The sequence below is a fragment of the Lathamus discolor genome, chromosome 2 (genome assembly GCF_037157495.1).
Source record: "Lathamus discolor isolate bLatDis1 chromosome 2, bLatDis1.hap1, whole genome shotgun sequence".
Classification (NCBI taxonomy): Eukaryota; Metazoa; Chordata; class Aves; order Psittaciformes; family Psittacidae; genus Lathamus; species Lathamus discolor.
In genome coordinates, this window is record NC_088885.1 from 59,545,184 (window position 1) to 59,572,206 (window position 27,023).

The 27,023-nt window shown below is 49.3% G+C and overlaps 1 protein-coding gene across 1 annotated transcript in view; it reads right to left on the reverse strand.

Moving 5' to 3' along the window:
• Window positions 1-2,588: 2,588 nt before the first annotated feature.
• Window positions 2,589-27,023, reverse strand: part of LOC136008162 (coiled-coil domain-containing protein 12-like) — a 46,032-nt gene continuing 21,597 nt past the window's right edge. The window contains 6 exon segments of the mRNA XM_065666988.1: window positions 2,589-3,152; window positions 3,457-3,533; window positions 3,947-3,981; window positions 4,079-4,140; window positions 6,446-6,525; window positions 18,417-18,487. Coding sequence (XP_065523060.1) covers window positions 3,073-3,152; window positions 3,457-3,533; window positions 3,947-3,981; window positions 4,079-4,140; window positions 6,446-6,525; window positions 18,417-18,487 — 405 coding nt within the window. The 3' untranslated portion in view covers window positions 2,589-3,072.

Sequence of the window (27,023 nt, forward strand, 5' to 3'; positions counted from 1 at the left end):
TACTTGGGGGGGTCCTTGTCACCGCCCCCCCTGTACCTGGGGGAGGGCCCGTCCATGGGGGGGGGCGGAGCTGCCCGTGCCGTGCCGGCCCGGCATGGCTTCCCGGGAGCGGCTCTACGAGCTGTGGATGCTCTACTTCGCCAAGGTGAGGTCGGCACCGGAGGACCCCACGCACACCCCAGTTCCTTCCCTCCCCTCGGTTTTTCTTTCTGGTAAGAGTCATGCACACTGTGTTCATATTCATATTGGACATGTATTTCAGAGCAGAGGTCATCAGCCTGTGTCCAGAGGGAAAGGAAAGTTGGCATTGGTACCACGCAGCCAGATGGACAGAGGAGCAGGGTCCAGGTACTGGGATTGGATGCAGCGTGGTTTTATGCACAGATATTTGCTGACATCTACAGGGCGTTTCACAGAGACGAGACTGTAGCTACTTGGAGGATGCATATTCACACTCCCCGATTTCCTTCCCAGTGGAGAAATGCACTTTAAGGTGTGTGACAGCCCCAGGTCGTTACTAACTAACTACAAACACCCGTGATCACCCAACACTCATCTTGATCCACAGTTTCACTTTGGTGTTGGAGACTGTCACAAGTTGGGTCCTTTTCATTTTTAAGCATCTTTGAAGCATCACCACATGCTCTGCCCAGTGCCAAGGATATCCCTGTAGAGCAGATACACCCCCATTTTCTATGACAGACCCACAACACAGTGTTACCTGGACAGGAGCACCCATGACACGCAGCACCCACCTGTGTCTATGTGGCACCTTCACACCTATGATACATCTTGGCTTTCTTGCCCACAAACATGGGTGGAGGGCACTTGGCTGCCTCCTGCACAGGGTAAAACAGAGCAAAACGGTAAAAATGAGACAAAAATGACACTCGGGAAGATGGCTGGGCTTTCACTCCTAGTGCTTTCCCACTAGAGAGCCCAGAGGGAATCCACAGCCACACATCAACTCTTTGGCATGGTGCTGGATACTCACTGGTCGGGTGGGTACTGATGTCCCCTTGCTCCATGGGTTTCCATCTCTTTGTTGGCCTCATGTAGCACGGAAGGGCCCCTCTGAGGGGTGACAGGCTGAGGGGAGGATGCAGCAGGGATGGCTGCAAACACCAGGAACCAGCACACCAAGGGAGAGGGGAGGCAGCTAGGGATGGAGGCTTTAAGCAGCCATTTGTGCACAGAAGTTGGAGGATCAAGAGAGTATTTCACCAGCTCTTTGCTCCTTGTCCTTCATGTGGAACCAGGTAGGGGGACTCTTGCAGGTGGAAAGCCCTGAAACTTGCTTATCACACACAACCACACAGCAGTTTTGCAGTAGCAGCAGATCTGGCAGAGGAACAAGCGTTGATCAGTCTGTATTTAGCATGGCTGGGACTGACTGTGTCCTGTGTGGAGACCTGGTCCAGCTGGGGATAATCTGAGATGGCCACTCCAGCCACCAAGGCTCCAGCAGGCTTGAGGGCAGAAATGCCACCCCCTTCCAAGGCAGGCTGCTACCACATGAAGAACCTCTCCCCCTCCAGCAGCTCTTTCAAACAGGCTTTTAAAAGCAGCAGGATGTGTGCATTGACAGGAACAGTTATTTTTATCACAGGTGAACTCTTCTGTCAATGCTGCTGTCAAAGGCAGATGCCCCAGATGTCTTACCTCAAGATAAGAACACTTTGAACCAAGCACAGAGGATTCAGAAGCCCGTACAATCAGGCCTGACCAAGGCACCCAGCCTTTAAGACCTCCCAGAAGCACAGCAAAGGTTCCTGGGAAAAGTGCAGGGTCAGCTTTGCAGCATCCCACCCCCTTGCTTCTTCCAGCCACATCAGGTTGGCATCATCCCACGTCACCCCATTCACAGCCCAGGAGTTGTGCTTAGAACTGCGGTAGCTACAAGCTCAGCCACCTCAAAGTCCACTGCTGCTCATCCCAGGGAAGCGAAGGGGACAGGGACTAGCGAACAGTGGTCTGAAGTCCCCACAGACGTAAGAGAGATGAGGTGAGCTTTGCTGACAAGAAGCTCTCCATGACCCAGAAGTGTTCACTTGCAGCCCAGAAATCAACCGTGCCCTGGGCTGCATCACCAGCAGTGTGACCAGCAGGGTGAGGGAGGGGATTCTCCACTTCTCCTCTGCTCTGGTGAGACTCCCCTGCAGTCTTGCACCCAGCTCTGAGGCAACAACACAAGGGCATAGAGCTGTTGGGGTGAGTTCAGAGGCCACAAAGATGCTCCAAGGGCTGAAGCACCTTTGCTATGGAGACAGGCTGAGAGAGCTGGGCTTGTTCAGCCTGGAGAAGGCTCCCGGGACACCTTAGAGCAGCTTCCAGTGCCTGAAGGGGCCAACAGGACAGCTGGAGATGGACTTTTAACAAGGGCAGGTAGGGACAGAACAAGGGGGAATGGATTTAAACTGACAGAGGGGAGATTTAGATGGGCTAATATGAGGAAGTTCTCCCCTGTGAGGCTGGGGAGGCAGTGGTACAGGTTGGCCAAAGAAGCTGAGGCTGCTCCATCCCTGGAAGTGCTCAAGGATTCCATGAGCTGCCTCTACCCAGTCCTCTGCAGAACAAGTGACAACTCCTTCCCCTGTGGGACTGGTTTATTATTAAAAGATTTGTTAACAACAAACTTTGTCAATTACACAATACATAGAAGTGGTGTATATACACAGACACACTGCACCACTGGGAGGGTCGGGAAACCTCAAAGAATAGAACAAATTGCAAATTAACATCAAGCAGCAATCGGGTCCCAAGCCACTCAGCCACTTCCAGCACATGTTGGGTCTGACCATGGATGCTCCCAAATACACACAGCCAGTTCTCTAGAGAAAACCACCTCTTTGTTCCCCACCTGGCTGTCACCACCAGCTCTTCCACAGAAAGAAGCACCTTAAAAAAGCATCTTTGTGCAGGAAGAGGAGAACCAGTCCTCTGGGAAATTGTCATGGCTCTGGCTCTCTAAGGGCTGGCGAGCAGCATGTCCCAACAAGGTGCCTCTACCTGAGGGCAACAGGATTGGAATTGCTGGCAGATCCCAAGCCCAAGGCTGCCTGATGAACCTCCTCAGTCAGAGTCACTTCCCTCCTGCTTTGCTGACCCGACAGCAGATGCCAGCTCCTCCTCCTGCCCTTTCAACCGCTCTCCTGCAAGTGAAAAACAGCAGTGGCTTAGTGATAAACTGGCTGTACTGGGGAACCTACATGGTGGAGGACATGAATCCCTGAGCCCACAGACCATCCCCCCAGCCATGCAAGCCAAGCGTGCATGCAGTCTTGGGGAAGCTAGCAGGACCAACAGCTTCCCAGACCCTTTTGGGACGGCCACCAAGCTCTGCCAGTGCCTCCCTGGCCCAATAGCAAGACACCAAGCTCCCAGCAAGCATCATGTAATCCCTCTGGAACAAATGGTGACCCCCACGTACACCATCCCTCCGGCACCGTAACGCACTTATTAGCTCAGCGATGGCTCTCTGTGTCCTCTTCTCCAGCTTCTCCAGTTTCTTGGCTACATCTCGCTTCAAATCCCTGGAGAGGAGAGAGACAACGTCAGAACAAATCCTCACCCCAGGCAGATGTGAAATCAAGGGCTATATTACACCCTTCCCGCTGGAAGAGATACTTATTATCTCTCCTGTGAGCACCATGGAGCAGAGTGTGTTTCCCATCAGGACAACACACTGATGGGCAAACCACTCAATGCTCTAGCATTCCTTGTCACTGAGGCCACCATGGTGACAAGCATCCCAGAGGGATCAGCAGAGTCACCTGGTGGAAGCAGGAAAAGTGAAGACAGTCCCGTGCTTTGAATTTTCCTCAAAGCAGGGCTGGGTTTCCCATTTCTAGCAGTTTTAACCCAACCTGGACAACCTCGAGCTGATAATAACCCACCACTGATGCCAACAACCTTTTCCCCATAGCAGAGCTCTGCAGGCACTCACCAATCTGGTTTCCTGGGGGCCAGGTTTGCCAGATCCTAGGGAAGAGAAGACACCCACTGAGAGCTGCAGGCAAGGTTCAAGCCTGGACACAGATAGATGTACCTGGCACAGAATGGCTTGCAATATACGTACCACCTCATCGATGATGGGCTCTGGCTTGGCAGCCTCCAGCTGGTCCTTCACCTTGTCTTCCACTAGATGGGGGAACAAGACCAGCATTAGTGCAAGGCGCAACAGCAGGACACCAAGAGGACGAGGCACAGCAAAACCCACCAGAGCTCTGGACTTGGTTCACAAAAGCCAATTTGAACATCTTTGCCTTAAGAGCACGGCACACACAAGTGAGTACAAGCAGCATGTGTACTCCCACCACCCAAACCCTTTCAGAGACTCCCAAAAATCACCTGGAAATGATGCAAACCCAACAACCATTAAATGCCACAAACCAACAGCAGCAAGAAGTCGCCTGCTGGGTTCCAGCCCTCTTTCCATAAAACCTGCAGGGACCAGCTGCTCCGCAAGTGGCATTTGACTCACTGTGACTCATTTACAAGGCCACCACCTGAGACAACTTGGACAAATCAAGCTCCAGCCCAAACCATACATAAAGGTCTGCAGATACCAAGGATAATGGCAAAGCTTGCATGGCAAACAGCCCTCCATCCTTCAACACTGTGTCTGTGCAAGGAGGGGGTGTGGGGACCAGGGAGAGCACATCCCTGTGGTGGGAATCCTGGTCCAGTAAACGGATATGCCCAAGGCACGTTTAATATGAAATCACACCGAGCCCCAGCCCTTCTGTCCTTCTCCCTCCCACAAAGTGCCCAAGGGCAGACAGGTTGGATGCTCCAGACACAGGAACAGCAGCTCCAAAGAAGGGCTTCCTGAGAGGACGAGTTTTACTGGAAACAGCCAAAATTCCTGTTCCCAATTCCAAATGACACTCCAGGGAAGAATCAGGGGAAGTTTTAAACTTTTACAAAAGGACCAAGAAAGCAGAGTGTCAGCAGATCTCTGCCATGCTCCCACAGGCAGCCTTTTGATATAGGGCATTTTAAAAAAGATCTACTCCAGGAAGACTTCATATTTCAAGATCAAGGGAACTTCTACCCTTTACTTCCCTCTCAAGAGCTGTGCTGAGGTTCAGTGCTAGGAAACAGCAGACTGAACACCCTGGACTCATGACTAATATTTGTTTAAAGATAACTCAAACAAAAAAAAGCCAGAGTCTCCTTTAGGACCCTCCAGCAAGAGCTCGGCTCCCCTGAGTGTCAACCCTTTGGTTTGGGGCTGGACCCGGTGTGCTCACACACCCACCCCACTTGTGCAACACAGGGTGTGAAGTCCTCATGGGTGAGAGGAAGATGAGGCAAACATGGGCCGCAAGCATCACACTCACCCAGCAGCAGTGGGAAAGCTCTGGCACTCCCACCATGGCTGCTCAGACATGCCATCACCCTCCAGGGATGCAGACAGTCATCTCCTACAACCTAAACACCTCACACCAACAAGCTACCAACAGAATACATCCAGTGACTTTTGCACCTTTGGCTGAAGTGATCAGGAATACAGAGGTTTCCAAGCCACCTGGCTTTTGGAAAGGAAAGGTACAACCCATCCACTCTGCAGCATGCTGGCTGGATGCAAAGTTCCGTGCTGGTTTATTTTGTCCTCACAATGACAAGTGTTGCCTCATTCTCCCTGGGAACATGGCTGGTGTGGGAGACTGGTGAATGGGATGCAGATGGGATGTGCTGTTATAGAGAGCCCCATCATAGCAGTCAGTGAATCCCTGCAACGGGCTCTGCGTGAGGCAGGGGATTCTCCCCCTCTGCTCTCATGAGAGCCCCCCTGCAATCCTGCGTCCAGATCTGGGACTCCAATATAAGGACATGGAGCTGTTGGAGTGAGTCCAGAGGTGGTCACAGAGATGCTTGAAGGGCTGGAGCACCTCTGCTATGGAGACAGGCTGAGAGAGCTGGGCTTGTTCAGCCTGGAGAAGAGAAGGCTCCAGGGGGACCTTAGAACAGCTTCCAGTGCCTAAAGGGGCTGATAAGAGTGCTGCAGAGGGGCATTTGACAAGGGCAGGTAGGGACAGGACAAGGGGGAATGGCTTTAAACTGACAGAGGGGAGACTGAGATGGGATCTGAGGCAGAAGTTCTTCCCTGTGAGGGTGGTGAGGCCCTGGCACAGGTTGCCCAGAGAAGCTGTGGCTGCCCCATCCCTGGCAGTGTTCAAGGCCAGGTTGGACACAGGGGCTTGGAGCAACCTGGTCTAGTGGAAGATGTCCCTGCCCATGGTAGGGGGCTGGAACTCGATGGTCTTTAAGGTCCCTTCCAACCCAAACCAGTCTGTGATTCTATGATCTGCCTTGCCTGAAAGACTCAAGAAGAGAGTAAAGCACAGGGAGCCTCACCACAGGCACCAGCACCACCTCCGGCAACGCTTCTGCTGTTGTCCTTCCTTGTGTCACCTCCCATGCACACCCTAGCACCCACCTGAGGCCGGCTTGGCCGGGGGCATCTTCCTCTTCTTAAGCTCCTCATCTTCAGGATCGTAGTTTCGCAGTTTGAGCTCCCTGGGAAGGAAAAGGAAGAGCACAGAGCAGTGAGACACATACTTGCCACGCTAGACCATGGGCTCTCAATAGTGAGGGGCATATCTGCAATAGCAGCTGCAGGCAGTGGCCAGGAGTTGGCAGCAACCCATGCTTGTCAGAAAAGACAGGGTCATGACAGAGCTCAGCAGGATAAAGGTGATGTCTTGGCAAGCCAAGCAGAGGCTTGGACACAAGTGGTTTTGCAAAGCTCTGAACTTCAGCCCAGCTCCCTTCTAGATCTCAATCCAGTGACAGACTCAGTATGGGAACACCAGAGATCCACAACCAAGGGAAAAAACTATCCCAGGAAGGTACATAGGAAGGACAGGGAGAAAAGAGTATTTGGGGTACAAGGCGCTTACTCAGTCACCAGAGGCTTCTGCAGTACTACAAACACACGGTGCAAGTAAGGGGAGCAAATTCAGGTTCCTGAGCAAATGGGTGATGGAGCTGACACACACAGGGATGATGATACCCGAACCTCACAGAAGTCTGCCCAGAGAAGCTGTGGCTGCCCCATCCCTGGCAGTGCTCAAGGCCAGGCTGGATGGGGCTTGGAGCAGCCTGGTCTAGTGGAAGGTGCCCCTGCCTGTGGCAGGGGGTTGGGACTGGATGAGCTTTAAGGGTCCACTCTAGGATTTTATGATTCTACGTTCACCCATCCTTACACCTCCCTCCACAAGAGCTCAATGTCAGCAGTCAGTCCTCTCCACAGGGCACACGCCTCCCTGACACTCAGATGTTAATTCTCCCCCTATTCAAGTTCTTTCTATACTTCTCCCAAATAATTTAGGCCTCAAATGGACAACCATTAGACAGTCATGGGGGCTCCCAAGTCAATTCCTTCCTGAGGTCAAAACCTACAAGCTTCAAGCAGAGGTATTTCCACAACTAGAGCCCTGAGGATCCAGCTCACAGAACCCCATCCCACCTCCAGCTGCTTACACATGCCTACAACACGCCCTGCAGGTCAATGGATCTTAATAACAGTACACTAAGCCAACAGGGCAAATTAAGTAGATTAAATTCATTTAACATTGTCAATGAGCTCAATCAGTTTAAACAGAAACTGAGGCACTTGCTGCCCAGAAATGCTTCTGCCCCAGATATCAGCAAAGCCTTCAGCAGCGGTGAGGGCAGTTGTGTCGCTGCAGAGAAGGATGCAGAAAGCTCCAATGCAAACACAGCAGAAGGTGCTTTGATCAGGCAGGAAAATCAACTGTTTAATATTACCATTTTTCTCCCAGCAGACAGGTAATACCTGGGGCCATCTCCCTGCTAGAGTTTACTGATGGAGAAGCACATAAGATACAACCCAACCCAAGGGCTTATAGTCAAAGCAAAGAATGACTAAAGGTGAAGAAGTTACAGTCCAAGAAAGATGAGAAGAGGAAAGTCAGCAGCCAGATGGCCATGCATGTGTGGGAACCACAAAAATCAAACAACTTTGGTGGTTCCTGGAGCACAACAGGAAGGTCCTACCCTTCCCATGCCATGCCATGCCATCCCCTCTCCAGCAGCTGAATCTATTTGCAAAGAGTCCAACCCACACCATGGCTGGTGCCACAGTTGTGGTGGAAGGACACGGCTGGAGCTCAGCAAGATAAATGCAACCAGCAGACTGAAAAACAGAGCCCAGGCAGATTAGAAGACTTGCAGACACTTCTCATGTCATCAAGCCCAGGTCCCCTGAGCCTTTGCATCAATGCAACACTATGAAACAGGAACACCTTTCCCCAGCAGTGGGAGACAGGATGCTCAAAAGAAACACAGGAGAGATCAGCATGTAGCTACAATACCTTCCCCAGGCCAAGAGCACCACTACCTCATGAAGACAAGCTGCTGTGCAGAGTTTCACATGTATTTTTACACACACATGCCCTGGAAGGAGGGAATTATCAAATTACCCTGTACTGATCAGCATCAATCCCCAGCCAGAAAGGCAGCTCTTTTGAGGAAGGTTGATCTTGGAGGATCAAGCAATTACTTTCTTGCAGAAGGAGATGCCAACTCCAGGCACACAGGAATCACCGTTATTCTGTGATTTCAGAGACAATCTCCAATTAGCAGGATTCTGTTTCTAACCTGGGAAGCTGCAGGAGGAAGAGGAGCAGTTGCTTCATTCAGGAAGCAATGGGACACCAGGCTGTGATGTCTCACATCTGACCAAAGGCTGGCTCACACGTGCTGGAGGGGATTTATACGGCAAAGAGGCAGACCCTGCAGAACACAAACTTCAGCATCTCCCAGACATCCTGATCTCCTTAGCTTACTACATTTAGAACGATTTGCAGCTAAAAGGGAACCAATCCGAGACTCCCTAGGGTCAGACAACCCAAAACAAGAGAGTTTTGAGCCAAACAAGCTGTTCCCTTTGGTCCAGCAAAACCCTGCCATTACATCTTGACAAGCAATCTTTTAAAATCATTAGGTGTCCCTGTTCATGTCAGGGGGTTGGAACTAGGCCACCTTTAAGGTCCCTTCCAACCCAAACCATTCTGTGATTCTACACATGCAGTGGGAGCTGCGGCTGCTTGGCCACAGCCAAGCCAGCAGAGCTAAGAGGTCTTCTGTTTGCAGCAGAAGCTCCCAGTCCCACATTTCAAGGGACACACATGCTGGAGGCCTGGTTCCTGGTACAAGAAGGGAGACCAGCCCTTCATTACATTATTGCAGGGCTTTGGCATCACTTGAGGATCACACAAGGAAGAGGAACTGGGAGTTTAAAGCTGCTCCCTGACACTCTTCCCACTCAGAAAGCCCCACCTCGGCTTGCAAACAAAAGCCTTGCAGTCCAGCACTGCTCATGCTTGCTGGAGGTTCATCCACAAGATTAAAGAAAATAAAACCACAATGCACAACTTGGCAGGCTGTACCACAGATGGGGACAAGCAGTGGCACTGGCCCGGCAGAAGGGGAAGCAGCAGACGAGCGGTGGTGAAGAGGAGAAGGGCTGCAAAGCTGCACACAGCCCCCTCCGTGCCTGGCACCAGTGCTTTCAGCTCCTTATTCAACCCATGTGCTGGGTTTAAACTGCGAGCACTGGGAGAAAACAAACAAAAACCGATCCCTTTAATTAACTGGGTGAGGCGAGAGCAGCTCTTGCACCTGCCTCTGGTAATTCTCGGTGCCCAGTGATCCCACAGCAGCCTCCTTGGGGGGCTCAGGGACTTAACAGCAAGGTCACGCTCACATCATCTCCCCCTTCTGTGCACAGGAGGCTGTAAAAACAGAGATGAGGAGCAGGGAGGTGCTATCCCGAGTAACTTGAAAGCAGGCAAGGGTTAACTATACATATATATATTTATATTTAGAAGTTGCTGATCTTCTGCAGAGGTGGGTTAAATAAAGTTCAGGTACCAGCGGTTCCTCTAGTGCTGCATTCCAAGAAGACAGCTGGTGCACTTCACAACTGATGAATTACCCGAGTTCCCATGAAAACAAAAATAACACCAGAATTAACATCAGGCTCTGCGGCAGAACGGGAACATAGGAGCCAGGTTAGGGAGCACAGCTCCTGGGGATGGAGGGTACATCACGGTGAAGCACCAGCACTAACATGCTCAGAGGGAAGGGCTGAGCACCCAGAGAAGAGCTGGGTTTGATCCATTTGGCTCTAGGTTGAAATCGAGTTCATGCATGGTCAACTACCAGATTTTAACACCATCTCCTTGTAAGTGATGGAGGATGTGCCCAACCCAGATGATCTCCTATTCCTTGAGCACCTTGTGGAGTGTTTTCCAGACCACTGCAGCCCAAACAAGGCAGGACAGTTAGCAATGGAGATGGTTATACCATTACAACTGGTGGTGAGGGCAGGTCTGTGCTAGAAGCTCCTAGGACCACATGAGGATTTGGGCAGCTGCAGCAATTACAGAGGGACGCTATGGACACAGCCTTCCAGCATCTCCTAAAGACCTGTCACGAGTGGCATGCTCCCTGTTTTGTGTCAGGAATTCCTCAAATCCAATTTCCACTCAGGCCTGGAGCTCCTTGCTGAGGAAGAAGAGGAGACCTTAAGTTTTCTTTGAAGCAGGCAGGTTGGAAACAGCATGGCATGCAGGGTATGCACAGAATGCAAACAGCTATCTCAATGCAAAACACAGGACACTTAAAAGCTTCCTGACAGGTTGTTTTTTGCTTTACTCCTCCAGCCCCAAGGGCTTTATGGAACAAACAGTTTCCCCAATTGATGAATGGATCTTTTTAAGACTTCCGGTGAAGAGCCCCCATACTGATGTCCTTGCATCAGGAGCACGGGGAATGCGTTTGCCAAGAAACCCTGTAACAGCAATTTCTTAGGTGTCATAGCATCCTCACTTCCACAGTTATTATCAGAAAACAATCACTAGGAGCTGCACTGACTAGACTGCTTGAAGGGCACCTTCCTGGTCTTACCTCTCTGAGGGTAAGGCTAGAGGCCGAGGAAAGCTGGCTAGGACATCTCAGTACAGTTTACGTAGTGCTTCTGGAGGTAAAAGATGCAAGTGGACCTCAGCAGGACAGGTACTAGCAGAAGGCAAGAGTCCAACAGCATCTGTAGACCCTGCTTACTCTGCCCAGGATCAGAGGTGAGTGCCCTCCACGGCTCAAGCCCTTCCCATCACGCTGCTTAAATGTCTTTTGTGCTCGTCAGTGTCAGCTCTAGGCACCTGATGAAGCTAGGGGAAAAAGACACTTCCCCTGCTGCATCACCAAAATTAAGTGGTTTCAAACACCCAGGCTCATAGAGTGCTATTTCTGAAGTGCCCTTCCATTCTTTGGAAGCAGTTTAGGGAAGACTAAACTGGGTGCTCGCAAACCTGTCTTAGCAACTTCAGGCAACTTCTCTTTCAAAATCCTGGAGAAATACCATCTGGTAGGAGAATTTCCTGCCCTTTGATCTTCTCAAGCTGCTCCAGAGCCCCCATATTCAGAGCCTTCCATTTTTGTGACCACTATTCCAACTTGCTTGGAACCAAACGTCCTGAGCAACCATTTCCACATTGTTCTTTAAAGAGGAACCAGCACAAGAATTTCATTTTATTTCTCTGCATCTCCAGAATTCACTGACTCCTGGGGGTCCTGGGAAGCCACACTCAAACATGTAAAGGAGTTACTGCTACAGAAGATACGGCAAAGTGCCCAAATCCCTGAAGGAGTAGTGGTTTGGTGGACCCTTCTCTGCTCCACCACGTGCTCCGTGAGCGCAAGAAGGTTTGAAGGAGCAGGGACAAGGCAGCCCGACAACCAAGAACAGCAAAGCAGGAGACTCCTGCAGCAGCCCAGGAGGTTTGGGACTCAAGCCGGAGGGAGCCCACATTAGACTCTGGCCAAGCTACTGAAGAACCTGAAAGGAGCAGGGATGCTGAGATACCTGAAGACCATGAAGCGAAGATGTCCCTTGGGGCAGCACTCAGATGCTCTTCAGCAGCAGCACACTTCTCCTCAAAATGCCTCTTCCCTCTTCTGCTTCCAATTGCAAACCAAATAGCAGACATCACTTTCAAGCTTCTTCTACAGGTCCCCTAATATTTTTTTTCTGGGAAAATTCACTGTATGGCGAGTTCAACTGAGTGACAAACATAAACTCTCTCGTACCATCTTTAGATTCCATGGAAAGAATGAGATTAAGAGCATTTGGACAGAGATTCCAGGCTTGGATTCTTGGCTTATTCTCTTTGCTCCCTTCAGTCACACCCTCCCTGACCTGCTGCAATTCTCTGCAAAGTCACCTAGTATATAGTGGGTGCTGCATGATCACCAATGGGTACCGATGGAACTCTACAGCACCATCACCCTTCAAGGCCACTGCAAGACTTGCTATACAACACCCATCACTCCTGGCACAAACTTAATTTAATAGAATCACAGAATGGGTTGGGTTGGAAGGGACCTTAAAGCCCATCCAGTTCCAACCCCCTGCCACGGCCAGGGACACCTTCCACCAGACCAGGTTGCTCCAAGCCGCTGTGTCCAACCTGGTCTTGAACACTGCCAGGGATGGGGCAGCCACAGCTTCTTTGGGCACCCTGTGCCAGGGCCTCACCACCCTCACAGGGAAGAACGTCTGCCTCAGATCCCATCTCAATCTCCCCTCTGTCAGTTTAAAGCCATTCCCCATTGTCCTGTCCCTACCTGCCCCTGCAGAAAGTCCCTCTCCAGACTTTTTGTCAGTCCCCTTAAGGTATTTCACAACCTCCTTTTTTTTTTCTTACACTTTGCTTTCCTACCAGCTGGTCCCCTTGCAGGCAGCTTTGACATCTGGCTGCACCACCTCCTGCCACAAGCTTCCTGGAGGCTCCCATACAGGCAGGCTGGCTTGAGAGCAAGGTCCGTCCATCTCCAGGGTGCCTTGTTGTGTAGAGTGACTTTTCAGCAGCCAAGACAGACACCAAGACAGCTGCATCTGCTACTACTTGGAAACCAACTAATTGCTTTCACGTCCAAACACACACCATGTTACCACATTAGTCAAGGCTCAACTCACACCCACTCTTGCAGTAAAATGGGGTCCTCTCTAACACCAAGGTCCAGAACTGTTGTTTGATCAAGAGGACAAAGTTACTGCTTTCCTTCCTGGATTCCTCACCCAAGGCAGAAAAGGAGCAAGCAACAAGCAGAGGCAGAGACCCATCAGGACGCACCCTCCCAGGAGCAATCTCTTCTCACTGGGAGAGGGCTGCTCCTGCTCAAATAGCTGAGCATGTCAGAGCACATCCTCCTCCCCAAGCTGCCAAAAGGCACTCGAGGAATGCCAAAGAAACAAAGGCCTGTATTAACACCATGAGCCCCAGAAACTTGCCGAGGCAGCTGGTTTCTCAGGACGCGCTTCTTGGGGGAGCAAGGATGGGGAGAGAAATATCCCTGAGTGCTGCTGCAAGGGAAGCTCTTCAGGCGCAGGCAGGTGCCACAAGGCTGTCAGGCCTCCTATGCTGCTTTTCCAGGCAGCTGAGCACATTCAAAGCAGACACAAACAACTTGTGCCTGCTTTACAACCAGTAAATACAATCAGGACAAAACCCATACTTGATCTGCAGCACAGGACCCAGGCTGGCGACACAGCACCAGGATCTGGCTGTAGGATGAGAGGAAATGGCCTCAAGTTGTGCCAGGGGAGGTTTAGATTGGATATAAGGAAAATTCCTTCACTGAAAGGCTTGTCAAGCATTGGAACAGGCTGCCCAGAGAGGTGGTGGAATCACCATCCTCAGAGGAATCTAAAAGACGTGTAGATGTGGCACTTGGGAACATGGTTTAGTGGTGTCTGGTTTGCAGTGTCTGGTTAATGGTTGGACTCAATGATCTTGAAGATCTTTTCCAACCTAAACAATTCTATGATTCTATATGCAAACTGCCTGCAGCACCCAGCTATGCTCCTTCACATGCTGGCACAAGAGCATACTTTGCTGATGCTCTTACAGGGTTTCTACTACTGAAGAAGAGTGGACTGCTGGAAAGATGCTGGGAACTGAGAGCCAGTTGTTGGATGGGAAGGACCAAGGTTTCACCCTTTGGGTGCTCACACTTGCACCCTGCTGTTGGGGAACAGGCAGAGGGACACCCAACCTGTCCAAGGCAAAGCCAGAATCAGCAGGCACCCATCGAACACAGCAACAGCCTTGGTTAGGAGAGTGCAGCCAGGCTTTGGACCAGCTGAAGCTCCATGGGGCTTCCCCTGCAAAAGCAAATCATGTTCTGGATATCTCCCCCAGTTACAGATACAGCTGTAATGAGAGTGAAGGTCCACAGCATCCTTACATCCTTAACTGCTCTGGAAGAGGGCTCTGCGCTGCATCAAAATGTGGACAAGCACCTTCAGGATGGAGCTAAGATCCTGCCAGCTCCCGTGTCTCTCCAGCCAAGTGAATTCAGCCGTCTAAACTCCTGTCCTCCCTTCTCCAGCACTGAGCAAAAGATACAATGCTACACAGCCTTGCCCATGCCCACCTCCTCCTCTATGGGCCAAGCACTTCCTCAGCAAAGGGAACATGGTCCAGATGGTCCCTGGAGATGCAGAGTGGGGATGGAGCCTGACACACTGCCGTGTCCATCAGGACACACCACTAGCAGTAATAGGTTCAGCTGTCCATGCAGATGTTGATCAGATATGCCACATGTACCAAACCCAGCCTACCTGCCAACACTGATGTCTCCCGTATTTGATTTCATTCTATTTATTATTGTTAAACTCTTCATTAAGCTCTCCACGCTCCAGGATGTGAGGAACCACGTCCACACAGCAGTTATCCCTGCCACTGCCTTGGCCATCCTGCCAAGCTAAAGCAAACACTGAGGAGACTCGCCACTGTAGTTTCTTTTGTGCAGAGAAAATAAAGTGGGTTTGACCTGCCCCGTGACATTCTTCCCACGAGAGGGGAGAGATCTCGTTTCCCAACCCGGCCTCCCCCAGCTCCTCCCAGAAATTCATCTCTGCAAGCAGCACAGCACAGAGCTGTCATTTTACAGGATGACTAAGTGTCGAAACACCGGCAGCTGGTTAGCAGCAGCTCACTGAAGCTTCATTTCTAGTTAAGTTGAAGAGTTGAAGATTGTTACCTCCCCCCAACCTCCGGCCTTCCTCTCCAAGCCCTACCTTGGATTTTTATTGAAGCTTCTAACATCCCTGACGAGCTCTGCTTGCAGAACTACAGCCCAACGCCTCTTTGCTCCCTGTGGGGCAGCAGTGCCAGCCTCCAGCCAGCCTTGGCTTTACGCAGAGCTCGCCTTGCCGATTCCCATGTCCCAGACTGCTTTTCCCTGCGGGAATGGGGCGGAAGGGCCGAAGTCCACCCACACCCTGTTCCTTACAAAGGCAGATCGCAGCCTGCGCCGCGGCAGAAGGTGTTTCCTGGTCAAGGGGCTAAAGCAAAACTGGTTACAAAAACATAAATAACCCCAGCCCTTCACAATTACAACGATACAAACTCCCCCGAGAGCTCAGATCAGAGATAGCCCGAGCTGAAACTGCTGCGAGGTTTTCGCAAGGGGCTTCGTCAGCACTTGTTCCTGTGGTGGTGGCTTGCAGCAAAAGATAAAAACAAGGAAGAAAAAAAAAAGAAAAGGAAAAAGGGGGTGAGGGGGATGGGGATATTTGAGTCAATCAGAAAACAAAACAAAACAGGAAGCTGCTGCCAAAAAGCCTGTCGCCCCATAGGCAGAGGAAAGTATTAGTTAAGGCAGCGCCCAGCAGTTCTGTCCTTTGTATAGGGAATAAAGGATGGTCTCAGGCCGGTGCAGAAGGTGCAGCTGCAGGGAGGCAAGAGGAACCGGCCTGCAGCAAAAGCCCCAGGCTGCTGTTTGCTTCTCAGGGCAGGCAGTGCACCTAAACCCTGCACACAGGCCATGGGATTATTTACTGAACCACCACATTTCCCCTCCCCACGTGGTGCTCGTGGTGGTTTTCAGCTTGAGAAAGCAGCACAGCTATTGAGGTGCTTGTTTAGGTGCAAGTGGTTTGCAGGGAAGGCAGATTTCATTTACCAGGACCCCTCCTTTCCCAAATTCGGGGTAAATGCCAGCAGATTATCCCTGCTCACCTTCTGCCACCAGCAAACAGGGCATTAGTGCAAAGCAGTTCCCTTTTTCAAAGGGCTCAGAAAGTTCATATACACTATTGGGAAATAAAAATATTATCAGCTCACCAGCTTTCTAAGATCTTAACACAGATCCAATTCCGGCAACAGAGAAAGGACATGCAACAAGTAAAGCAAAAGCTAAGAATCATCTCAGCCAAATTTGTGATTCAAACATTTCCTGCAGAGCAGATCTTGCCCTAATTTGCCTTGCAAAGTTACACTTGGATCCCAACAGAACATGCTGTAGTTGGATAGATGGACAAAGAGATACAGACTCCTGCAGGAAAATCAACCTGGAAAGCAGAATTTCACCCCAAAAGCTGCCTCCCAAAGGCACCACTCCCACATACTTCGGGAGAAGCCTTGGCCCATACCTGTGGGGAGTTTCGTGCATTAGTACAGAGCTGGCTGGAGATGGGAGCTCCTACTCAACACCTCTCCTCTTTACATTCCGCCTTGGTGAAGTTTCAAGGGCATCACCCTCAGGCAGGGGAAGGCTTTTTACTGAACCTGCCATAAGATGAGAGCTCACAAACAAGCGCTCGTGGAAAAAGTGATTTACCAACTTGACAGCAGTGACGCTGAAGACTCAGTAAGAAACCACATCAACTCTGATACACTCCAATAGTAGATAAAAAGTATCAATCCCCAGCCTGGAAGTCAGTCACAGTAGAAAAGCAGATTATTTTCAGAGATTCAGAGAACCAATTCATAATTTCAGTTTCAGAGCAGCAATGCATTGCTGTTAGCCTAATGATGCCAGCTTATATAGTGGTAAAGACAGCCCAGGCCTGACGCATCTTGCCAGTGGGCCACCACAAGCTGCATCACCTCACCACACAGTGTATCAAGTGGCAGGGCTGGAAAGCAAGAGCTGTTTATTCATTATTCATCATTTCCATGATCTCTACCTCCTGTTTCAGCTTCAGCCCAGACCTCATGCCTCTTCTGGCACAAAACCAAAACCTACGAACCAATTTTGGTCTCAGTGATGGCTCTCAAGAAGCACTCCCAGCACCAAATCCACGTGGACTGTTATAAAGAAAGGATGTATTTTCTGCCAGGAGATACCATATAATCCTAGAATGGTCAGGGTGGGAAGGGACCTCAAAGCTCATCCAGTTCCAACCCCCTGCCACGGGCAAGGACACCTTCCACTAGACCAGGTTGCTCCAAGCCCCATCCAACCTGGCCTTGAACACTGCCAGGGATGGGGCAGCCACAGCTTCTCTGCGCACCCTGTGCCAGGGCCTCACCACCCCAACAGGGAAGAACTTCTTCCTAATGTCTCATGTCAGTCTCCCCTCTGTCAGTTTAAAGCCATTCCCCCTTGTCCTGTCCCTACCCAACCTTGTCAAAAGCCCCTCTCCAGCTTTCTTGTTGGCCCCTTTAGGCACTGGAAGCTGCTCTAAGGTGTCCCCAGAGCCTTCTCTTCTCCAGGCTGAACAAGCCCAGCTCTCTCAGCCTGTCTCCATAGGAGAAGCGTTCCAGCCCCTGGAGCGTTTTTGTGGCCTCCTCTGGACTCACTGCAACACCTCCACGTCCTTCTTATGCTGGTGGCCCTACAGCTAGAAGCAGGCCTGCAAGGGGAATCTCATGAGAGCGGAGCAGAGGGGGAGAACCTCCTCCCTCAGCCTGTTGGCCACAATCCTTTTTATGCAGTTATTCCCCAGAAGCAGCAAGAGTTTTGTACTGCTTTCTCACATGTGCTCATCCACAGCATCATCTCCACAGCACACCTCCCACAGAGGAGGTTTCTAGCAGTAAAATGATGAGAAAAGGTCATGTCCCACATCTTCAAACCAAACTTTACCCCTCATCATCTCCAAAGGAGACTTGACAGCGTTTTTACTGGCAGGAAACCAAGTGCACAGTCAGCTGGCCCTGCCAGGAGCCACACTGCGCCTCGGTTAGTTTTGTGTTCACGTTTTCCGGTGACAAGACAGAACAGCGGTGGGCAACAGTTAAGCAGCCACGTGTACCCTATGGGCTGCTGTTCATGGAAAATAATAACCTCCACATTTAAATGAGCACACATGCAGGGGACAGGGGTACAGCAATGGCTGGCACATTCACCTCTGATGGTGAAGGGCACCTTCTCTTGCTACCCTCAAGAGCCCTGTAGGTCAGCCACAGGCTCTTCCCCTTTATGCCCCCATTTCAGATCATTTCCATGAGCATGAGATCAAGCTGACACTTAAGAACAAAACTAAATCACGTGTTAGAAGCCAAGGAAAGATCCTAATTATCCAACGTCAGCAGTGCCTGAATGACACGTACAAGAGAGACAAGTGGGAATAAATAAATAATTACTTGTGCTTGACGGTCTCCTCTTCTTCATCTTCTCTGGGACGCTTGTTCTCACATTCACCGCTGTCCTTATTCTGAAAGAAGAAGTTGATCTGTTAGGCCCTGTCCCCTCTATAAATGATGGAAAGCAAACAGCAGCCCCAAAACCCTCCCGCAGGGCGCAAGGCAAACAGCAAGTTGTGCTTTGAAATTACTTTTCAGCTACGACACCTTTAAAATTAAGCCTGTTTTCCTTTTTCTCCCTTTAGTATTCTGCCTGTACAGAGAGCACGATAAACAAAGATAAGAACCGGCAGCATGGCAAATTTCATTTTCCTCTCAGAGGCAATCACGCCGCTCAGTGCTGAGACCCCCTCATTACCGGTAACTGCATCAATTCAGAGAGCGAACAGCAAGTTGCAATCAATAACAAGGTTCAGAAACCTCATCCCGTGTCTGAATTATCACCTCACATAAGGAGATCGGGGCACTGAGCAAAACAGAGGACTGCTGGCAGCTAAGACACCTTACTATGTCATTGTGGCAGGGACCTGAAGTTAAACACCGCATTTCTGGATCCAGAAGAAAGGATGGATATTATTGCATTGGTTAAAGGGAGGACAGAAGAGATAATACAAGTTGAGGAAGTGAGCAAGTCCATGTCCGGCTGGCTGGCAACGCAGCCCATCACCTGCAAAAGCACATTATCAGGAGGCTTCACACAGGTCCCTTTTTTTCGCCTAAATAATCATTTTGGACATTTTAACAGGTTGCAAAACAAGGCAGCAGTAATTAAACAGCGACCAGCACAACAAAAGGTCTGATTTCAGCTTTAGAGACACTGTGCAGTAACACAAATCAAATTTCTCTTTAACACAGTGCTACAGTATTGTAAAAAGGCTCATTTTGCATCACCCAGACACTGGTACTAATGCCTTACTAGTCAAGTTACCAATTACATCCATTATCCAAACAGGCACAGATATCAAACATTAACAATAATGAGCTGGAAAGGGGGTTATTTGGTTTTCACACTGATCAAGTACTTTCATCCAGATGCTGAACAAAGTATACTCCACAGCAAACACATATGCCCTTATTTTGAAGTGTATATCGCTATAGCAAATGCAATGAATGAACAACTTCCCTGGAAAGTGTTGCTTTTCTGACTTGCCAGTCACAGAATCATAGCATCACAGAACGGCCTGGGTTGGAAGAGACCTTAAAGCTCATCCATTTCCAACCCCCTGCCACAGGCAGGGACACCTTCCACTAGACCAAGGCTGCTTCAAGCCCCGTCCAACCTGGCCTTGAACACTGCCAGGGATGGGGCAGCCACAGCTTCTTGGGGCAACTCACAAATAAGAAGCAAAATGTGGCAGCTCTAGCAGGCAGCAGATGAAGTCTTTATTTTCTTGAACACGACCACTTCCAGGAGAAGTATTACCCAATTTAACAGGTAATAAATACACAGCATTTGTAGTGTCTGGCTACGATTCACGTCATCACAAATGCATGGGGGCTGTGGCATCAGTATTCATCTACCTTTCAACAGGAACAGCTCAGACACCACAGAAACTGTTTTCAAGAAACATCCTTCCATCGCACTGCAAAGGTTACCCAGATGAAGCCCTGTAGGTCAGTCTGTTCAAAGTCTTTTTTCAACCCTGAAATACCTCCACATCTTGCTTTGAAAAATTGGGTTTGACTAGAACACAACCAAGATCACTTTCAGATCTGAAATGACTTTGATTAGTTACTTGTTGTTTCAAAAGCTTCACTGGGGATTTCAGATAACTAACGCCAACTTCAGGATACCAAGTTTATTTGCAGCTAAACTTATTCCTAACCTCTGAAAGGACCAGAATGGTTTCTCTAGTGAACAGCTTGCTTACCACATGTATCTTGACTACACGAACTTTAAAAGTCTATTCTGCGACCTGGGTTAAAAATTAGATTACATGCAAACAGGGAGGCGATCCAGGAAATAGTTCTGTTTCAGGCTCATCAGTGACTGGAGTTGTTCAGGTTCAGCTCCTGATCAAAGGGCAATAAAAACGGTCCTGTCTTTTCAAAAAGAGAATAAAAGATAAACATCATTCCTAAACCAAATATTCAGTACAGTTTTAACTCCCTGTTTGCAATTTTAGTTTTAAACTCCGTATTAACCTTGTGATACTTGCACAGACATTTTTGTTCAATGAAGACCATGAGCTTGGCTGGGGAAGAGCACACACAGCCTGCTATAACTTTCTGGTGTGAGCTTAGCACTGGGTAATATTTAGACACCCTTCAGTCCACACATTATTCAAAGCTGTGGGAAGTACCTTCTTGCACTCAAAAGTCCCTTCTCATTCCTTTCATATCTTCCTACTTTTAATGCAAGCACGTACAGCCTGCATTCCCCTCATTCTTGCTAGAGTTTTACCCAGGAGGGTGATAAGCAGGGTCAGAAATCCTAAAGAGATATTTAGCAAAAATATTCACATCCAGCCATGGATGTTCTTTACACTGCAAGCCTCAAAATCCTTCTTTTCCCCATATGCTGAAGTAATTTGATACTGAAATCCTACCACTCTTCTAGAGCTTGCCTAAAATCCCAAATTCCAGTTTATTTCCCTTTACGATTCAAACGTTTTCTGAAGTCTTGACCATACCCCTAGAAAAACTGAGCACACCACCAGCAAACGCAACTTCATGCAATAAGCCCCATAGTGACTTCAACCATGGACTTTTTCTCTGCTACAGCTCTCCTTGTAGTACCTTACATGGTGCAGAGCAGGCGTGCTGCCCTTCAGCAACATGAGGATGGGTGACAGAGTCTCCCTGGGGATGTCCAGAGCTGGAAAGAACACGATATGGTCCATCCTACACTTCAGCAGCAGGGAACGCAGGATAATGAGAATTGCAGTACCTGCAGTCCTGTTCCCAGCTCTGTGGCCTCCAACATAAGAAGGATGTGCAAATGCTGGAGAGAGCTCAGACAAGACCACCAGACGTAGTGGAAGATGTCCCTGCCCATGGCAGCGGGTTGGAACAGCATCAGCTTTAAGTCTCCTGCCAGCCCAAACCATTCCATGATTCTATGCTGTACAGTTCAAAGAGACAGTGTAACTCAGGCTGCTCATCACCAACACAAATGCCCTCTAAATTATATACCCTGCCATCACCTGCTACTGGTCAGGACCCACCAGGTAGATCAGTGTGCGAGTACAACACCAGAAGAGTTTTTTAATGGATGTCTGCCGTCAGGCATCCCAGCAAGTGAAATTAACGCTGGTTCCCTGTTTGCAAATGGTCTGCAAGCAAGATTTCAGTTTTGTGAGCAGCGTGACAAAAATCCCCAGCCACTTGGGCACAGACAACACATGCTGAGGAGACCATAAACCTCCAGCAGCATTGGGAACACCTGCAGCTCTGCAGAGTTCATCATCAAATCTACAAAAAATGGGGTTCTAAAGCAGTATTTAATGGATGCAACAGAGGAGGAGTACAGCTCCTCTTCTGATTGCCGAGCTTTTTGCTTGCATTTCCAGCCATGCTGCACTGCCTTCCCCCTGCACACACTCCCTGCCCACAGCTTACCACGAGGGTTTCCTGTGCTGCCTTCAAGCACTTTAACTCACGTGAGCTGAATAAAGGCAAAGTTTTAAGACGACAGTGGCCTACTGGCGATACTGCGGGAGGGAGCAGTCATGGGTTTCTAAATATACATACAAATTACAGCTCGTTCAAAATACTTCTCGACGCTTTTATGCTGGTGCAGACAGCAAGCGGGGAGCAAAGCCAGCAGCACCCAGACAGACAGGCTTTGGAGAAGACCCCTCCTCTGCTTTCCGCGCTTCCTCATCCAAAATGCTGAGGTTTCTCACTGTGTAAGAAAGCTGAATTTCCAACTAGTCCAGCAGAGAGAGGCAACTGAAATTGTCTGCACCCTTCGAGACTGTGCACAAGGACAGTAGGAGACAGAAAGGACTCACTTAATGGTCACAGCAGCTTGGTCCGGATTTCCCCTTCAACAGAGATCATTCATGCACCACATCATCTGGCAATGCCCATAGCTTTGGCTAGCAATAGAAAAGGTTTAGAGCTGCAAGCTTCACCTCCATGCCCTGCACTCTCCAGGTGTATACACTCAGAGCATACTCTGAAATTATATTTAAAGCTAACACCTTAGGCTGAACAAATACAGCTGCGTTCTTAAGGGAATACCTATCAGAAACCCCTGAGGCATCAACAAAGAGCTGGGGCAGAGCTGAAATACCATATAACGCTACCATCCTCATATGCAGACAGAGCATCAGTCGCAGAAGGACTGTGTATGAGCTCAGCCACTTCGGTGCAAAGGCAGCCAGAGCAGCCAACACCACTATAAATTAACACTGTAAATTAACCAGGCTAAGATATGAAGCATCCTTGCTTACAGGAACTCGCCTGAGCATAGCTGAGAGACGGTGGTACTCAGAGAGCCACTGATAGCTGCAGGGAAAAGAGGGAAATCACGTTTGTTTGATAATTCTGCTTAGCGCAGAGGTGGATGATTAACTGCCCTTGCAGAGAGAAGCAACAGGGGTTTGCAACCAACACCTCCTTCCTCCTGTGCACAACCAGCCATGCAGGCAACAGCTGAACCAACGAGGAACAGCTTCCCTCTCCAGCCACTCCTGTAGGTGCAGAACCTGAAACCACATGCAAGATACGTCTGTGGGGAGGACGCTGTGCCTCCTCACGAGCAAGGGACTGTAGAAAAGCAGATCCCATTACCCTGATCATTTATTGATACGGAGACAGCCCCTCAAACAGACAACTTAACTTACAGCCCCTTGTTTTCCTGCTGCCCCATCCCTCTCCTCTACCCTCTCTGCCCATCCAGAATTTATCCTCGTGCTTTTGACACAGCAGTAATGCCCTGTGGTTCTCCACTTCGCTTTGATTTTTCACCTTAAGATTTGTCCCTTCATCATCAAGTATTCCTGTTCAACAGTTGTGTCACAACTTTCATTTCTTAACTCAGGAAAGGATGTATTCCTCCCCAAAACAGCACTTGCCCTAATTACTGATCCCTCCTTCAAGTGTTTTAATGTGTTTCCCTTTGCTTGCTGGTGGTCACTTCCCACAGCTGCACAGCAGCAATTCAACTCTCGCTACTTTTCAGTTCAACTTAATTTTATCACCTTTCAAGCCTTAATGCCACAAAGGGAACTGAAAATAACCCCTCTACCGTTCCACTCTCGCTCTAGTGATTCCTCTTTCCAAGGCACCCTGTGGCAAGGTGTTTATTATTCGCTGTAAGTCAGAAGACCAGAGACACATGCACAAGTCTACAAATCTGCCTACAAACAAAGTCATTCCCATCCTTCAGTCTCTGGAAGGAGACACTCCAAAGATAATCTCCCAACATTAAAAAGCTTGCTGGCTTGCAGTCTCCTACCTGTTTTAATTTGCAGACGTTGCAGCTGGCAACCTTGGCTTGCAACTACCAACCTGAAGAGTTTTGCTCCATGGACTCCCACTCTTCACAAAGTCTGAGATGAAAAAGAGTCTAATTTGCTGCCTCTTCAAGGTGTAAATCCAAGCAGATTTGCATCATGTTGTTCAAAGAAGGGTGTCTGTTGCCTCTTTGCAACAACTGCAAGACCCATAGCAGGCTTTATATGGGATCAGTGAAGGCCTTCTGCTCCTAGTTGAACACATACGAGGAACTGGATGATACATGTATGGTTCAGAACCTGGGTCCTGCAAACCTGGGTTGCAAACCGCAATATTTGCCCAGCATTAACAGCGTTAGTTTGCTTCCATTTTAGCCAGCAGCAGGCAGAGAAAAGAACATATCCCACAGCTCAGCATTCAGAGATGGACAATGACAGCTTAGCAAAAACACTTTGTAAGCACGGCCGAGTGTTTATACATAGCAGAAGGCAGCAAAGAGGAAGGTTTATGGGTCATCATTAGGGAGATGAGTCCATGCCCTGTCACCACCCACAACCCACAGTCCTGCCAGGCAGAAGTTTCATTTGCCTGATGAACAACTGGATTTTATCAAGTTCCCATTGCAAAATATCAGGTTCCTCCAGCATTTTGGGGAAAGCACCGTATTTCGTGTTCTACCACTTCCCAGTCTTCAGGCAGGTCGTATCATATAGCAGGAGGTAAGCCTTGATCATCAACAGAGAGGAATGTGGGCACAGAAACCATCTCTATCATGTCTCTCAGCATACAGCCAAACTTTGCATATGAAATTACAAAACATGAGATGCATTTTACCAGCAGTAAAGCAAACTCTCCTACCCATCACGTGCTTCCCTGCATGTGGAGCAGGTCTTCGCTACCTGCGAGAAGAATCTGCTCTGGGGAATGAGACTTTTTGAGGAATATGAAACTTTCCCAGGGCATCAGCACATTATCACGATTCTTTTCTTGCTGGTAGGAGCCTACCCAGCTATTTGGTGCCTTCCATTGTAATAACAAGGGATGCAGCTCACTTTGCATCACATTCAAAGATCTAAAAAGCCAAAAGATACGTTTAAGTCACCTCATCTGACTTGCAGCGCCTCTGATCTGGGAAGTACTCCAAGCTCAGGAGGGATGCACCCCAACAAAGGCAAGAATGCCAGGAGGCCTGCATGGATGAACAAGGAGCTTCTGGACAAACTCCAACATGAAAGGGAAGCCTAGAGACAGTAGGACAGGTAGTAGGAAAGGAATATGAAGAAATTGTCCAAGCAGTCAGGGATCAGATTAGGAAATCTAAAGCCCTGGCAGAATTAAATCTGGCTAGGCACATCAAGGGCAACAGGATAAACTTCTGTAGGTACACTGGTGATAAAGGAAGATGTGGGAAAATGTGGGCCCTCTCTGAAAGCAATTGAGACACCTGGTTACCCAGGACATGAAGAAGGCCTCACAGTACTCCCCCCAGCCCCGCAGTGCTGCGTCCAACTCTGGAGCCCCTGACATAAGAAGGATGTGGAGCTGTTGGAGCAAGTCCAGGGGAGGCCACAAAGATGCTCTGGGCACTGGAGCACCTCTGCTCTGGAGACAGGCTGAGAGAGCTGGGCTTGTTCAGCCTGGAGAACAGAAGGCTCCAGGGACACCTTAGAGCAGCTTCCAGTGCCTGAAGGGGCCCACAAGAAAGCTGGAGAGGGGCTTTTGACAAGGGCAGGTAGGGACAGGACAAGGGAGAATGGCTTTAAACTGACAGAAGGGGAGACTGAGATGAAGCATTAGGAAGACGTTCTTCCCTGTGAGGGTGGTGAGGCCCTGGCACAGGTTACCCAAAGAAGCTGTGGCTGCCCCATCCCTGGCAGTGTTCAAGGCCAGGCTGGACACAGGGGCTTGGAGCAACCTGGTCTAGTGGAAGGTGTCCCTGCCCATGAAATGTGGTGGAAATGGATAAGCTTTAAGGTCCCTTCCAACCCAAACCATTCTAAGTCTCAGCCAGTTATCCCTTCACTGTAGCAATCCAGATCTGAAAAAAATCACCTTTTCTAAGAAAAGGGAAAGGACAGAACCTTTTCCTGAAGACAGTGGGTAGAGCTGTCCCTCCTTTCTTTAGCAGCTTCTCTTAAAGCCCATACAATGCTGTAACTTATTTCCAGTTGCTGGTTCCTGCAACCACTCCCACATTCTGTACCTGGTACATTTAAAGGGTACAAACACTTGTGCACTACAGTCAAGGACACTTCTCAAATCTTTTTGATAAGCCACCATAGTAACGTGTCTCTCTCTTCCTACCCCCACCCAATCACTGACTTTTTAAGATGTCTCCAAATGCACACACACCAACCAGCACAATGTGGGGGCAACACCATCCCCTACCTGATACATGGGCCCAAGAACCAGCTTCCTTCTAAGCACTGGTGGCTTCCTGGAGAGGAACCCATTTTATGGATAAACCCCATCTTTTCCCCATGCAGGTGTACAGAGCATACATCCACATACCCTGAAACCCCTTTTTGCTCAAAAGGGCTCATACTTACTACAAACAGAAGACAATCGCTACTCAGACCTCACCAGCCTTCACACTTTGAGTCAGCTGCCATTAAGCCAGCAGAAAATCTACACATACTTCCAAATGACTAATGGAAAGACTGGGTGCACAGGCCCCACAAAGCAACACTTCTCTGCCATATGACGATGCCCCTTTGACAGCTATCAAGCTATCGGTTACCCGTTTCAGAGTCGTAATTTTTAACCAGCATGTCGTGCAATACTAACCCTTCACTAAATCAAATTTACATGACAAAAATGGCACTCCCTTTTCCTTGCTCTTAGTTAAGAGAATTGCAAATCAGCCTTTTCATCATTCTGCTCAAAGCCAACAGCAGTCGAACTGGCTTCGCCCAAGCTACCCTTCTTGCATTTATTTTAAACAGTGGTGTTTTATTACCGCTCTTCCAGTTCTTTGGAATTTATCCAGTATTCTGAAAAGATTTAAATCAAAACGCAGCAGGCCAGCAACCTCTTTAGCTGATTATTTTAGGATTCCTAGGTGCAAATTGCCTACAACTGCTGATTTTAAGTGTTTTCGCTAGCTGCCTAATATCCTCTCATCACCGCTGGTCTGGAAGGCAGCTCATCATTCCCATATGACACAAGTGTGTCACTCAACTCCTTCCCAAATACACTTTG